Below are 16,882 nucleotides of genomic sequence, written 5' to 3'. Positions count from 1 at the left end.
TGGATTGTCAGCGAATGTCCCTCCAGTCATCGACGAAATGCCATTGCTCCGAAATTTTCAGGAGTAAGACGCTTTAGGAAGTGCAAAATGCGAAGCGCTCGTTGAAACCAAAGGTATATTCTAACAATCCATGGCAGAAAATCCATCAGGTAAAAAGGAAACTCAATGAAACAGCGCCTGGATGAACAGTGGGGTTGGGTCAGAGGCAGTAAATACTCTTATTTCTTCTTTATAACACAGGCAAAAATGAACAGACAGAAAGCCAGTCAACTTATAAAGGAGGCGAGTTATCCAGGAGTATTTATCTGTATTCAATATGTGAAGATCACGAACCTCAGATGTACAATGATATAAAATGCGCTGAAAGCGGAATGACCTGCAGACATTTGTGTTGGCAAAGATTAGCTACGAGAGACGATGGTCACTGGCTGGCATTTTGCGAACATTTCACATCTGATAAGTAGCAGGTATTTTTTATAAGGTGTCTGAGTCAAAAATAGCTTTGAGGGTAGTGTCAATTAATCGGTCGTGCTTCGTGCCAGTAACGTACCGATTGTAGAATCCAGACAGCGGTTGGATTGGAATATTATAATGTTCTACGCAGACTCGAAGTTATCAATGGATTTCAGTGGATAAGTCCGCGTTGTTGGTGTCGTGTAGTTAGAATCATCAAAAAGGACGGTTAAGACGACATGATTGACATAGACAGTAGGATGGTGAAAACCAGTAAATAGGATAATGCCTATTATAAGTCTACCTCCAAAAAGGTGAGTACGGTTCAGTAGATTCGCATGCTAAGGGAAACCTTCAAGTTAAGGAAATTGTACCTCTGGATATATTGTTAACTTTTTACGAGAATTAGGATCACCAGGTAGAGCTCGACAAGCGACATGAAATAGAGTCTCAAGAGGCATAAAAATTTCGTTCAAAGCGGCACCACGTCCTAAACGTTTACCTCATTATGAATCCACTTGTTTGTTTGTGTGCCTACAAGTCAGGGTCGATATTCTGTTGATTGTTCGAGGCCTGTGCTGTCCTCCTTGGAGTTGAAGAAGAATCGGCAACGGAATAAAGCTAGCCAGTAGGCTTCCAGTCACTGAGATAGGAAAGAACGGTTGTATTGATACGATTAATCATTGGGATTACAAATGGAGACAGTCATATGTCCGCGAAGCTATTGGAATGCAAAGAAGTTTTTGATCAAGTTCGAACGTTACGGTAAAGGAATATAGTCATGATTTCGCACAACACTTCATAAGCTACACAGAAACCCGAAATGCATTGGGGTAAATGAATACAACAAGCAGGGGACTTACAATTAACTCCTCCACGCCTATCTCAGAAATATATTAATTACTAAGAAAGCCGGTGGAATTTCAGAAATATTAGTCACCTCATCAGCAATGGGTACTTCTTCCGACAAAGTACACTGATCCCTGGGTTGGTTTACGCACTGCTGTCCAACTGTATGTGCAGTGACCTACGAGGTGAACAAGTACGAACTTCGAATAATACCGAAGTCAAAGTGGAAACTCAAGCTCAGAGTGACCGATACATGCCGACTGGCTGGTATGTTTAACCTAAAGACTAATGCATGTTGCTAAGGCGCACTGAGATTTGCGGTACCAACCAAACTCAACGATCTCGCCTAAGTTATTTGTCTCCGCGGATGGCGACTCTACATCTGTAGCACATGGCAGGACCAACTCAACTAAAGTTGCTGGATAGTGTCCGCGACTGAACAAACAACTAATGCCAAACAACCAAATGCCAGTTTTCTGATTGTCTGGTTGCGAATTCATCGTCCATCCTAGCAACGCCTCTGAGATATCGGTGGTCAGAAAACTGAAGACCTCCCAGATCGCTTGCCCGCAGACGCCATGGCTGGCAACAACACAGTCCTTATTGTAGTCTGAAACACACTAAAATGAGGTTTCGATACCAAAAGGTAATGTCGCATCAACTCCATCAGACACACCTCCGTCAGAGCTAATATTACTACCGAGGCAAGCAAAATTATCCATAACATCACGCGTTTCTCAATGAATTTTACTGGAAATTTTCAGAGCCTACACTTTGTGAGGAATGGCTCCGCGGCCTTTAGTTGAGGGGCCCATGTCGAAAGGTGTTGCGGTGGTTAGTTTATTCGACAGTACCTGTGGTTAGTCCCCAACCGTTGTGGAATGCATAGAGTTAATGCTTCTGGCCATTGTACCTAGCTGAATCAGCCAGCAATCTTCCCGGAACAGACCGTTTCCCTAATCAAAAGTTCATGTATGATAGTATAAGTGCAACAAAATAACGCTGAAAGCGGACGACACCACAGTAAAGTAAGTCGGTGCGGAGCAGTCGTCGCACCTGTATGCGACGGTATCATTTTTCATCAACATTATCAACAGGGAAAGTAATGTCTATATTCTTTAGTAGGCGCCCAAATAAGACACCGTTGTTGTCGGTCAAAGTTGAACGCAGGTGTCGAAAGTCGGAGGGCAGCAGAGCTTGTGGCAAAGAACGGTTTTTGAGAAAAGTTGTCCACTCGACAATGGACCAAACCCTGACCTGCAGATTAAGACTATGAGACTCTCATAAACTCTTCTGCACCAATATATAGAACCAAGTAATCCATGCTTCGTGAAGTTGAGTGAATTCTCGGCTCCTTTGTTGAGTTAATTAGCAATGTTGTGTCGAAATTTTGACGTTCACACGTTTCTTCGCCAGAAAGTGCGGTTACGTGTGCACCTTTTCTACTGTACCTGATGATGCCTATAACAAACATGTGCCTGAAGACTTCTATGGTGTTTCATGCAGAAATCACTTGCATAATTCACCACCGAGTGCAAAGAATATTGTGCTATTTACGGATTGACGTTTAATTTCATTGCAAATCTCTTGCTGCACTCACTTTTGCATCTATGCTTGTGCGAAATATTTTGGAAACATGGTTGTGGATCATGCCCCTTTTTGAACTTTACAGCACAGTGAAAACGCACACGAGATATCTCGACTTCTCTTCTTTGTATAGGAAGTCTCAGTTGCCCTGAGGTAAATAAATGACTCCCTAATCAAATACTACTTGAGACATTTAGGTAGCCAAATGTGATCGATAATTTACATCAGGGTCGGTAATGTGGAAAGCAAATATTCTACGTCATGGTTCCTGCCGACGAGTTGTTTCTGTATTCGCTGCGGACCTGGATTCGTTTAATCTGCCACAGATGATGGCATGCACATCAAATAGTGGTTAGCCTGTCGAACGTGTTTTTCGTGTATACTTTGTATGATCTAACAATGTGGGTTTCCTATTCAAATATTTGAAGCTGTAAATTCATGGGTAACGGGCTTGGTGGTGGCTATTCTCTCGATTTCAGGCAGATAATGGGCACAGTTGAAGAAAAATATACAACTGGGCCATTACTAGCTGTGGAGTTTGAAGCCTCCAGTTTTATGCATCTGACAGCCAGCACTTACCCATTCGCTGTGGATTGGTCTTTAAGTCAGCTTGGATTTTTAGCGTTGCAAACGGTTGCCATTAGAGTACTTTACGGTCTTCATGACCAAGTATCATTCGTCCTGTCAGCACTTATGAGTTGAGCTCATATACCGCCTAATCCTCTAGATACCTATGTTCACATTCTTTTCATGCACGGAGGAATTACGGCGTACCTAAGTCTCGAAGTATACACATCTGACGATTATAAGGCGGAGGCTCCTTCACCTGAGCTTTTTCATTTTTCAGCGTCAATCTGTTGATAAACTTACAACCTATCGAAGTTGACCCACTGATCCAATTGGTTGTTGCGGTCTATGCGTCGTAGGCAAGGTCGTTTAGTTTAGTTGGGTACGACACAATTTAACAGATTTGATCTCTTGGTCACCACAGTGAGAGCATCGGTTTTGAGAATTTGTGCTAGCAATTATCAGCCAACGGACGCTAAAGTCACCTCAATTCAAAGGCTCGGTTACGACTCCACAAGACTAAACTGTTAAACTTGAGTACGCATGACAGCGACACAGCATCCAGCGCACTTTAAATTATGAATAAATACAGGTATATCCCCATGGGAAATGTCTTTCCTGATGTCGAAACCACAGTTCTTTAGGACAGTCTGAAATAACACAGGCACATATTTTGGTGTCGATTGGCATTAACACGGAGTAACTTGGAGAATCGACCGAACTGGGATCTTGTGTCTCGGAGACACAACATACGTCGATCAAAAAAGAGCAACGTCTGGGCAAGAGATATCTGTCACCAAATTTGACACAGAGCACGGACGTTCAAAGCCATAGCGTCGAACAGGGCCCTTGGATTTACTAAGGACTTATTTTGATTCGTTTCGCCGGACAGACGCTTAAATACGCAGCAGCCGTCAGAGGATCGACAGCTAAATGAAGCATAAGTAATAAGTAAGTCATTTCATGAAGAGCTGTAACGGCGAACAGTACTCCCGGGTTGCCCAGGCCGAAGGGAGTTTGTTTGAGGCACCATACCTTGAGCATATGACGCAAAATCATGACCCAAAAGGCAGTAGGAGGATGTAGGGTTTTGTCCGGGGACCCTTGCCCTAAACCCTAATTCAAACATCTGAACCGCGAGGTACCGATTGATGAAGTTTTCCAGGGGACCCTTTTTAGACCATTTGACTCAATAGTCTGACCCACTTGAATGCAGATGGCTAGCCTGGCTCGATGGCAGAGAAACTTGACCCTTGATGCTGCTATCCACAACAGATACGTTTGGTACCGGATTGGCCTTGAAATGAGGTTCAGATAACCTTCGATTATCTTGGATTATTCGCCGGTCACAGTCAGCCGTCTAACGATCGAAGTGCGCACTTTCTAGGACGGACCCTTTCCAACTCATCTTTCCCCGATGAGAATCAGCATCGCTGGTTCCATATCAAAATGGTCTCTAGGGGGGGACATCATACTGTCTTCACACTTCTGTCGCATCGAACAGGACGATTTTACCAAGACCGCCTCATAATATAAAATTCCTGGCATTGTGGGTAACTCGCTGCTCTTCACTGGACCACTTCCCAAGCAGAAAGGTGGCTATGACACTCAGTTAAAATGAACTGGAGACCGTATGTTAAATTTCGAGGCAAATATGAAACACCAATGACCTTACTGAAATGGTTGGGACAAGAGTTTTGGGGTCATTCAATGACTAAAGTCAACCATGTCAAGCGCTTACATGCGACAGCGTATGCGAAGGCTGATATACAATAGGCCAAGCGTGACTCAGCTTAAAAGCGCCATTTGTGACAGACGATTTCTCAAAGTATCTTAAACGGCAAAGCACAGGGTCGCATGGACTTACATCCAAATGTCGAATAGCTGTACTGACTCCGAAAGGTATGCCCTGGTCCAAGCAGCCATAGCGTGAAACATTTGAAGGAACAACCTCTCTGAATTCCTTGTTGATCTGTTCACCGAGCTTGACAGTTGAATTGCATCCTCTCTGAATTCCTTGTTGATCTGTTCACCGAGCTTGACAGTTGAATTGCATATATTTGGTCACCAATCAATCTGACATCGTCAGTGCGGGGTGAGTGGGTTTTTCCGACTAATTTGCGATACAGTCCGAGAGAGCAGGTCCTATTTACGGTGTTTTCTACCCCGGCTAACTTGTGTAGTTGACGTCTATCACACACGGAGCGGATGAGTTACTTTACCGTCTAATTTTTACAGGACCCTCGTCCGACTTATTGAAGATTCATGACATCCCTCTATTATCTGAGTTTATTACCCGCGGATGATCGCAAAACTCGGCAGCTGAAAGCCTCTCAAGCATATCAGTGACTATAGGTCACTTGTCCTGAGCAGTCTATATCGGATCAACGACCACTAGGCCTAATGTAAGGTTGCCTTTCGTAATAAGGTCCTACCTGCGATTGGACATCTCTACAGTAACACTTGACGATGAAAATTCAATTCCATCCATACTACTTATAACACTAGTGAAACCATGGAAGGGACGCGATGCGTGCCCGCGAACAACTTGCACAATGACAAGGTCTTGCATATAAGGGCATCTGTCCTCTAAATATGCCTTTCAAATTAATATATTGCAGTGTGTGATATAATACATATCATATATAAAAATAGACAATAATGAACTCGTGTGGATTTCTGAGGTGTCGAGAGAAATTCCAGAACGAACATCCAACATTTCCCACCACTCCCCTGAGTAGCCCTTAGCGAGTAGCTTGGGGTTATCTGTATGGAGAAGAAAAACATTATACTTCAAGTTAGGTTGGCGTCGGAAGACTCCAAAAACTTGGGGGAATTGTGAACAACCGTGAGGCTATACATGGCGCTACGCTAGAACGCAAAGGCTCTAGCATGAAGAGATTGTTGACTGAAGGGTTAAATGCAGTCGATCGGCATCGAAGATACTGACTGAAAAGCTATGTTCACCACTGAGGGGATTAAAGATCACATCAACGGAGAAGGTAGTGTTGTCGGACAACGTATCCAGTCCTTTGGACCAATCTGTGGGTACGAACAAAACACCCTGTTGTGGACCTGCGGGTTTCCAGCGGACTGGTTGTCCAGGAACAACAGGAACGCTCGGACCAGCCGGACTGTAGTAGAACTCACTGGTAGGGTTCAACTGATCAGGCGGCACACACCATTCAGCCCAAAATGCAATTGCATTCACTGAGGAGGAAGTTGCCTTCATGCAACCGTGGCTCACTACTATGGCGTCATCTGATTGGATTGCCTTATCAAGTTTCATTTCGAAAACAATAACTGGCAAAGAAGCAGCCTTTGACGGATATTCCCAAAGCGGGTGTGGCTCGATGAATGCATCCGTCTTCCTCATCGCAGACTGAACTAAATCATCGAAAGCAGTTAGGATGAATCCCTCGCAAGAGTTGATGGAAGCTCGGATTTTCCACAAATCACGCAACTCGACAAGCACGCCGTAAATCCGCAGTACAGATGGGCACAATAAGCAAGTGGGAGGAATCGATGGAAAAGCCGTAACTAGCTGATTTCGAGCGTACCAAAAATAGACTGAGTCCCAAGGTAGCGTCCCAGCAGCTGTGTATGGTTCAGCAACCATAAGAATTGAGGGAGGGTTTGGGGATATTTTACTGATAGACTCATGGCTCTGTTTGTAATGATCAATGAATTTGTCCATCGACTCAAACAAATGAATATTGAAACCATTCGATTTAGCCCCAGCATATACTCCCTCTAGGAAACGGAGAGAGCCAAGGGCCGTTTCCACATGATGGACGTTGATTTGATGTTGTCTAGAATGGACACATGATAGTTCAGCAACCATGAGGGGTAATAATGAACAGTCTGAGACAACGACAAGATCCAGAGCAGACGAAGCGCCCAATTTGGAAAATATCCGGTCAAGAATTGTTCCCGTCAGCATGCGATATTCTTCTGTATTTAAATGAGCGATTCGGTCACGTGACCATGCATAGTGCATCCCACAGCCACATACAGGTCTTTCAACTGGCTCGGTGACAGGCGCCACCATTTCAGAGGGGGAAACAGGTGCCAGGTCAAACCATAGTGCAAAGGAGTCATGGTTGAACAGAATTCCGAGAGGATCACCCTTACGGACTGCAACGGAGTTCCGCGGGAAATAGACTGCTTGCATCCAGTGATCGCGCCAAGCATACTCGGGGTCATTGGCCCATTTGGGCGCGGTGCTGATGTCAGGCACAGTATCCGTTGGTTCCATTTTTAAACGCCACCAGACAATAAAAGCATGAACCGATCCATCGCGCACGGCCACCAGAGGGTCCCCATTGTTTGTCTCTGTAAATGAGAAGAAATAGAAGCAAAAATAACCGGAATTCACAAAGCGATACTGCTAGTAACGGAAAGGCTCCAAACTGATAGCTTTGGGGACAACATCAGTCCGTAGCATTAAAGACCTCATAGAACAGGAGAAAAACAGCCACTTAATTCCTTTCGTTCAGTTGTAACAATCTTTCAATGCCCAGTCGACAAGCAGAAGGGCTGGATTACTACCAGGTTGCCCAAACCTAGACAGAGGATGTCGAGAGGAAGAGGTCGGATTGGAACCACGGACCTTCCGGTCAGTAAATTCGCGCTCTATCCACTGAACCATCTCACCCTTTTCAAACGGTAAAGAGTACGATGGCGTGAGGAGACGGAGTAAAAATGAACCGAAAGTTCACCGTCACATGGACGAACTTCACAGCTCTCGTGGTGCGCCGGAGGACTACCATATCTTGCCCGGTCTTCTATCCCATTCACCGTAAAATGAAAATCTCCTCAGACAGGTAGATCAACGAGGGCTGGACGTTCATATGAGGGTTTGGTATTTACACCCGTCCAACAAGGCTCGTCCACTGAAAACCCACCACATCAACGCGTAGCTCTAAATGGCGGTCATAAGTGCATACGAAACATTTGCTTCAACTAATTCTTCCCACTGGGGTTACTGTTTACCATCTCGTCGCGCCACCAAACCGCAGTTTTACATACGGTAGCAAGAAACCAAACTGATAGGGTGTAAAGCAAAGGCACTCAATCATCAGACAAATGGACGACATAGCCCAGCGAATGTAGCTGATTCACACAAATCAACTCAACAATGGGAGTGGAATGTTATCAAAGAAAATTACCCTTAAATTCGCATCGTCCATTCGATATTCACTATGACACTTGTAATTTTCGAAGACGCATATGGCCGAATACAAGCAATCCTGCTGTCTTCAACGCACAGACTACGCTTCACAGTTACAGAACCATGGACACACCACCGTGTTGCAGACCCTGCCTTCGATCAGAAAACTTATCGTCACTTTGATTTTAAAGGTGACTAGGTTGAAATAACGCAGCGCGAAGTCTGACGACTGTAGCAATCACTTCGTCAGCAATGCTAAAAACCGACGTGATGTAACTACCAAGACAGGTAAATCTGTCCACCATCTCCAGTGGTTCTGATGTTATAACCAGCTTCGATGATGCACTTGCTGAGTTTTGTAACAACACTTGGCGTTTTGAAGGAGTAAAGCGGATGTCAAAATGCATGACAAGGTTATCTAGACTACTCGCTACACTGTGTATCTAGATTGAATCGGAACCAAGTAGCGCAATAACATATTTCAGGTCTTCAAGTTTTTCCACGGGGACAGGCTTCAAGCTAGAGATAGAAGGCACAGGAAACAACTCGCCGCTAAGTGATTACATTTAGAAGCTAAAGAGGAAAGGTGAAAGAGGGTAACCCTGATGGGCACGACTTCTGGTGACACTCAAGAGAATATCCTCCGTAAACCTTTACCCACCCATGGGATTCTGAGTACAAGGATTGGGGAAATGTGGCGAGAAAGTTCGGTACATTTCTGAGATAGAAACCTTGCTATAAAGCAGCATGACCCATCAATTCAACCAATTTACCAGCTATAAATCGCGTACTGTAGGCACACTGCTCTCAGCTACTACAGTTTCCATTACCGTAAATTAGGAGAGTATGGAACATAGAGCGAATCATTGGGGGTGGTGACAAGTTCACTCAGTTGGTCATGGTTGTACGAGGGCTGGGATACTGCCCGGGCGCCCACACCTAGACAGGAGGACGATTAGGGTCCTCAACCAAAGCCTTTGGCTCAAAAGCCTAACCGCAAGGCAGCGGTGTTTGGCGGGGAAATGCAAATGCATTACCTTTTCTACGGAACAAGTCGCCATACATGTTCCAACCCCCAACCTGGAGGGCCAGGAGACTGTGTTCGTCAGACCCCTAACCATTGACCAACCTGGTATGAGAGACTGTGAATGTCGCGCGGACACCCCCCAGTATAGCTCAATGGGTCTCCGAGGTACACAAACCGCCACACCACGGTAAGGTCCAGTTTCTGCGTGACGGGAACTGGGTAGCTACGCATTGAAGACAACAGATTTGATGCATGACCGCCACCGTCTGCGTGAGTGGGCTATTTCTGACCGTGTCAGTAACCATCGGTGGGTTCAATCCGGGGGTGTGTTGAGGGGAATTCCGCACTGATACGGCTAGCAGCTGAGCGACGCTACGGCCAAGAAGCCTATCCTCCACGTGAATGGCCCGAAGATCGGTCCGGCATAAAGGCCAAACATGATTGAGCGAAATTCTCGACCCAACAACCAACCACGATCCAGTATGCCGGATTGGCAATGGTGCATCCGGAAATTCCGGAATGTTGTCGACCCATAAACTTTATATAAGACGCGCTGTAAAAGTGTTTGCGACCTAATATTGGGCGTTGACACACGTTATACACCTTTGGCAGTTGTGATGGTGACGGGAACGCTGGCTTGGAAGGTTAAGACCGAGAACTAAGTCGAGAAAATATTGCTGTTATAGGTCCCCATGCAGCGAGGCCGTAGATGTCGACCCGACTAAGTTTACTGGTTAGTGTTTTCACACTTCGTTGCCAGGTCACACTGTCCACCTCTCGGTCACTTCAACTCAGCGGCAGACGGTCTTCTGGCATGCGGAGTAGATGTACTGACCACTGTAACCTACGAAACGGGAGAGCTTCATTCCTAGGGTCATGTAGCGTATCTCAGCATTACTAATCCGCTGTTCCTATCAGATCTGACCAATGCTTCGAAGACGATGATGGTCAAACACTGACATCTTTCATATGCCCTCTGCGCGCAGAGGCCACGCCTCTGATCCACAAAGCATTATGGATCGCACTACCGCAGAGAAGACTCTGTCCGTGACAGAAAAACTCGCATCACATCGGCGCCATTGGTGTCGGAGGTTGGCAAAAACTGCCCCGGCCTTCGCGATTCGAAAGGTAGTCTCATACCTAGCCAGTCCACGGCAACTTATACAACTGTCCAGATATACAAATTTATCTGCTACCTCAATTGGCTCGTCTGCAAGCATGAGGTTTGGGTTTAGTCTCACCCAGTTCCGTAGCAGCACTCTAAACTTTGAAGATGTGAAGCGCATGCCAAACCGTCCGACAGAGTTATTTAGGTTGTTCAAAATGGTTTGCATTTTTTAAGCAGAAAAATAGCTTCCGCATGCTCAATATCTGCGAGGGAACGTTCAGGCATTGAAATTCCAAGCAGAACATCAATGGCAAAGTTGAACAGGAAGAGTTGGGGAGGACAGTCTTGTCTTATACCACTGGACGTGGTGAGCTCGGGGTAAAGCTTGCTGTGTACTCGTACACGCCCATAGGAGTTAGCACGCAAAACCCTAAAAAGGGACACAAATTTGGGATGGCTTTGATTGCCAGACACCGCCAGAGTCAAAAGTAGCTTCCAGATAAAGATGAGCGACCAATGTGAGACATTTGAAGGAGTGGCGCTGTTCAGGAACTCGTCTCAAGGGAAGATATGGTCGATGCATCCTCGCATAGGGCGAAACCCAGCCTGATCCTCACGAACCTCTTTCCTGACGATCGGCCAACCTGCGCAAAATAATACAGAGAGCAACTTGGATGCCAGGGATACCAAGCTGATGCCATCATGGTTTTCGCATGACGTTCTTGCGCCCTCTTTGAAAACCGGGACGACGGTCGAAGCAGCACTACCGGCAGAGTCGAACGCTGTTTTTAGATATAGGAAGATAATAGTTGTTCACTTTCTATACTTGCGGCGGTTTTCGAAAAATGGTCGTGAGGTAAAGATGTGGACAATGCATTTACGACTGAATCCTGCTTGATTGCACGATCCTGTTTCTTGCAAGTGGTAGTAAGCCTGTGTAGGTTGACCGTTTCGAGCAACTAGGGAGCGATGACAATTAAGTCGACAGCCCGATGATTCTCACATCTGTCGAGAATTCTTGGTTCGAACCCCGCTCAACTAGTGCTCTATCTCTCGGCCTGCCAGACCTAGTTCTCGTGTTTTCTTCACGTGGACTAACAATTATATGACGGAAGGATGAAACTCTTTTTTTGTCTGCTGTCCTAAACGGATAATGACTTGATAGTTAATAAGCCACAAATAAGGAATTCGCCCCAATAGCCGATATGATTAAAAGATTTGCCAAGAGGCGACTCCTACCCATTGGGAATCCTAATGCGGCAGCACAACGAATGACTATATCATTATCTGGGTATTGGTTTATCCTGTTGGTCGAAAAGAAATACGACATATCAATAGCTGTGCATTCTTCAACCAGCAGGTGACTTCGACAACATCCGACCTAGGTAACAACCTAGTAATTGAACTTGCTGCCAAGCCCAGTTAAAGTATTGCACATTTATTCTGTCACAGGTAGCACAATGTTTGCTCATCAACTTACAAGCATCGACGCTACCAGCTTTGCCTGAACTGATCTGAAGCAGCACCGTCAATAGAATTCGAGGACGCAAATGGTTCCGCTTAATTATTCATGTTGTCGGTTGTCATTGCTAATTCCTGAGTTGTACCTGTTGCGAAAAGCAAATGATGAGTCAAGCGGTAATCGTGCCCCTGGAGACCAAGTCACTCTGTGGCCTCGGAAAGACAGACTTCGGAGAGGATAAGCATCTGGTTCGTATCTGATGTGGACCCTTCTAATCGACAATACAACGTTATTTCAATAAATCCGATAGATCACTCGGTTATACGTAATGGTCTAATGGATGGATAGTTGGTTGTTTACGCGTCCATCGGCATACGTTGGGAGGCCAGAGATAACAGACCAAACGGCGTCCATGGGTGCTCGTTTTGTTGTACGTGAATGGACTTTGGGGGGAGAGAACTCGGTATCTGTGTGAACATCGTCGGCTATTAGAAGTCAATGTGTGCTTGCTGCAGACAGTAGAAAAGAAGTGCGCAATCGCAGTCCTCTAGGATTGAGGAGCGGTTGGTGTACTTAGAGATTGGAACACAGATGCCTCTAAATCGTAGAAAACAGGGTCAAATTGTTGAGGTTATTGGATGGTTAGACGGAATACAATGTTCCTCCTTGAATATCTAAAGCACGATCAGGAAGTGGAAGGCGGTATCACTTGACAGAAAACTTGTTTGAAAACGGGTATGACGCCAATACATACAATTTCCCCGTAATTCATGCTGTTACTGACGTATCCAGGAAGCGGAAAACAGATACGATTGGAACTGTCTGGCCTAATTGTACTAATTTAACCAGACAGGCGATTCCATTAGTTGTAAACATACAGGTGGGTACTTTTAGCGGAAATTATGCAATCTGCCACTTGTGTCAAAAAGACTTGTGCAAGCCGTTTAGCGGAAAGTTCATCCAGGGTAATACCCAACATCCACTAACGTAAAACTGTGTCAAAAACTGTGTAAAACGGTTCAAACACCCATTTTTCCTAAAATAATAAATTTTGCTCTATTGTATTGCGCAATATTGTCACACACTCTTGCACCTGTACATCGACATCACCCGAAACCTATTGGAAGCAGTTCAGGCCACCGTCAGCATTGGTAGCAACATCTGGTAAAGTTTAAATATCCGGTATGTATATTTGCTTGCTATGAAGGTTCCGAAAAAGTATCCTGATCAGTTTCTAATCAATGAACCTTTTGTCCTGTAAGTGAAGCCGATCTACGCTGGGAAGCCGGTAAATCCTGTATGGCCGTTTCGTCCTTATTAAGAACCACCACTAGTGTGCACCTCAGGAAGCTAAACGGTGATTCGAACCCGTAACCTCCCGGCCGGTATTTGAAGACTGAACCGTTCGATCACAATCGAATGGGTGGAATTGTGAGTAACTCACACTTAGACGGCATATAGCGTAGCTCATCCTTCAATCATGCGATCCATATGACGGAGAATTTGCTGGACAAAAACCCCATGATTAGACAATTGGTTGGTTGATTGAAGCAGCCTGACTGTGCGAACAGGGAAGTTGACTGGAACAAACACCAATTGCACATGCGTTGCTCGTGGCTGAGTAGTCCTCAGGTCCTTAAGGTAACCAAAGATTCTTTGAACTTCTGGTGCTCCGAAAAAAGGCCAAATATTTCTTTGCCCGGTGTTTTTGAACGATAAAGCTTGTTTGCCAAAACGGATGAATTTAATCACTATGTTCAGGTTTCACCGGCCAGACATCCAAGAAAACTAGCTACGATATTTGACCGATGGTGCAACATCCGAACCAATAACTTACTTGTGATAAGAAATGAATCAGATAGTTTTATTTGTGCACTGGGAGGTCCGAATTCAAATCGTTTCACGCGTACCGGCTCAGCTAGTAAGCAACGCAACTGCCTGTCGCCCAACGGCTCAGAAGAATCAGTTTCCAAGGCTTCTAACTCTGAAGCCTGAATATCGAAAACTGATGGCGCTCCGGGACATCTCTGCATCACGTCACTGCTGAATGAATCTCGGAGGCGAATGAGGGATGGGTTGTCGTCCGACGGGAACGACTTCAAGCGATTGAACGACCAGAGAAAGGGAGAGTCCACAACCTAAAATCAGTTGGACGGTAAAAACAGTAGTCTTCAATCACCGATTACCGTCCGCCCGAATAACCCTGTTCTCGGTCTCGGAGTTCAGATGAGAAAGAGAAAATTCCCGTGGTAGGTGAATCTACGGAATATTAGCAGTCACGATGTGCAGCACCGTCTAGAGAAAGAATTCATGCTCCAAGTACGCGATTCGGACTTTCACGCAGGAAGATACGTCTGATGACGACCCATTTCACGGCGCATCACAAAGATCTATTCCAGACGGATAAAAGCTCGCACCCAGAGAGAAAAAGCAGCCAAAGGACACAGTAAAATGTAGGTCGACAGGTTTTGAGGCCGTAAAAGAATAGAAATATAAGCTGGCGTCCCAAATAAGTCTTATTGGCTGACACTTGTATTTCTTCTACCACTGAAGCGACAGGATTATCTGAAGTAAAAAGCTTCCTTTTGGCCCAGAGCTACCAATTCACTTGCCCAGCAAATGCAGATTTATGAGGTTGATGGTTTTACCTTTAATCAGTGCATAGACTATCAGAGAACTATGACACTAACAGAAACCGCGTGAACTTCAGCTGTGAATTTCCGTGCGCTTAATAGTTGTGAACAGCGAGGAAAAACAACTACCTTAGAACAATGTTCGGCATGACTTTCATTAGACTGAATGGAAATTCATCATCGAATTGATAACTACAACGTCCTAGCGCTAATACAAGAACAGCCACCAGAGAATCATCACACTAAATCCCTCATTACATGACAGTCACCAATGAGAGCTTAATTTGCTTGAATAAACTTATCTGTTCTAATGGCAATGTCATCATAGGATCGCGTGGAACCATAGATAAAAGTCAAAGTTAAATCAGGACGAGCTCATTAGTCAAAGATAGCCCCTCGTATGAAACCGCAAATACCCATTTATTTATACTAACCTACCACCACTAAATGCCCCATAACATCTACGGGTTTAGGGAGGTTGTATTCAGAGATGTACCCTCAATGGCATCGAAACAAAAATACGACTGAATCCCAACCAGATAGCAATAAATGTGAGATAAAAATAAAGTGCTGAAAACCTCAGATAGCTTCGAACCGGGACCGATTATTGTGGACGTATGGCTACCTCTAGTACGTGGTGAAATAATAGTTCCGTGGTTCGTCTCTTGACTTCCCCGGTCTAGGCTTGGGCAACCTGGCAGTATCCCAACCCTCGTGCTTACTTTGGATGGCCTAGAAGTTGAACACCGAAAGGATGTTACAGCTGAACGATTATCTTTTTTTAAAATATTTTTAATAAACTTCCAGAGATAGGATCAAACAGTGTAGTGGTATACCACGGTTATTATCCGACTGTGTGGGCTTATTGCTGAGAGGAATGAAACTTGGAGAAGGTTTTGCCGATATGCACAGAAACTAGAAAACACCCAGAGGTTGTCGCACAAATTGGACAATGTGTGAATAACGGCAGTGAATGGAAGTTGACAATCCACGGATTGGTAAACGTACCTGCAAATACAAATCAGCAGCGTAGGGCACAAGAGTAGCATCTTGCATTAACAGGCACTCAGCAGCATGTTTATAGGTGGACAACGCGGCCTCACCGATCAGTTCTGTGTCCAGTAACTCCGCAACTAGGAAGTTTGCTCGTTCACTGAGGTCGCAGCCAACCACAAGTTTGTTTGATCGCTTTGTAACCAAATTTATTTTCTCGCTAAGCCCATTTTCTAGCAAAACTGTCCTGGCGCAGTTAGCCACTGGGAGGAACGCTTCGCACGCCGTTACTTTGTCTGCACCTGCGCGGGCGGCAATCATGGCCAAAAGACCAGTCCCTGTACCAATATCCAACACGTTAATTGCTTCGCCGGGATGACTACTTCTTCGGTGTTTCAAAGCGTGTTCGATCGCTAGACGGTACTTATGGTTTCGGTCGGTGTCGTGCAGCATGTCCCCGTAAGCAGACCGAGCAACCTCCTGAGCGTAATCGTAGTCTGGTTGAACCAGTCTCCATTGTGTCTGTCCAACGACAGGATTGTACTGTGAAACCAGATCCCAACCATCCGATGGATGTTTCACTTCGTTCATCATAAGAATCGTTGACATAAAACTAGTGTTCGTGCAGCGTCGGAATGAACGGAAACAAGTAAAGGTTGAATGAAAGCGAGGGGCAATGCCAGCCACTGTTAAGTGTTGTTTGCTGAAAACGGCGTCGATAGGTTACACTAGCAGAAAATCGGCAAGAGGAAATCTGAAAAAGCAAATGTAATTCCGATGAGAAAATCCATTCTATGAGAAAGACTCCGTATCATCACACTCACACCGGGCGGTATAAACGCATAAGTAAAAAAGCGTAACTTCGTGCGGTTGTACGGTAGCGAAGCATCAGTAGCAACACTGATGTTGCTGTCTTTGATGTAACTTCGTGCTACATTCTCCACAGAAATGAAAACGCCCACTCTCTGGATAGGCCGTAACCGTAGCAACTCAGCAACCACAGAAATTCAAGCGGAAGAAGTACAGCACC

At 45.2% G+C, this 16,882-nt stretch overlaps 1 protein-coding gene across 1 annotated transcript; it reads right to left on the bottom strand.

Annotated features, from left to right (window-relative positions):
* Positions 1-6,343: 6,343 nt before the first annotated feature.
* On the bottom strand, positions 6,344-16,461 carry T265_10877 (hypothetical protein; the record flags this gene model as incomplete). Its single annotated transcript, XM_009177373.1, has 3 exons — positions 6,344-7,791; positions 14,064-14,364; positions 15,868-16,461. 3 exons carry the CDS (start codon positions 16,459-16,461, stop codon positions 6,344-6,346), a joined length of 2,343 nt encoding a protein of 780 aa, XP_009175637.1.
* Between the last annotated feature and the right edge of the window lie 421 nt (positions 16,462-16,882).

Source organism: Opisthorchis viverrini, assembly GCF_000715545.1.
Source record: "Opisthorchis viverrini unplaced genomic scaffold opera_v5_422, whole genome shotgun sequence".
Classification (NCBI taxonomy): Eukaryota; Metazoa; Platyhelminthes; class Trematoda; order Opisthorchiida; family Opisthorchiidae; genus Opisthorchis; species Opisthorchis viverrini.
This window is presented reverse-complemented; position numbering and strand designations above follow the sequence as displayed.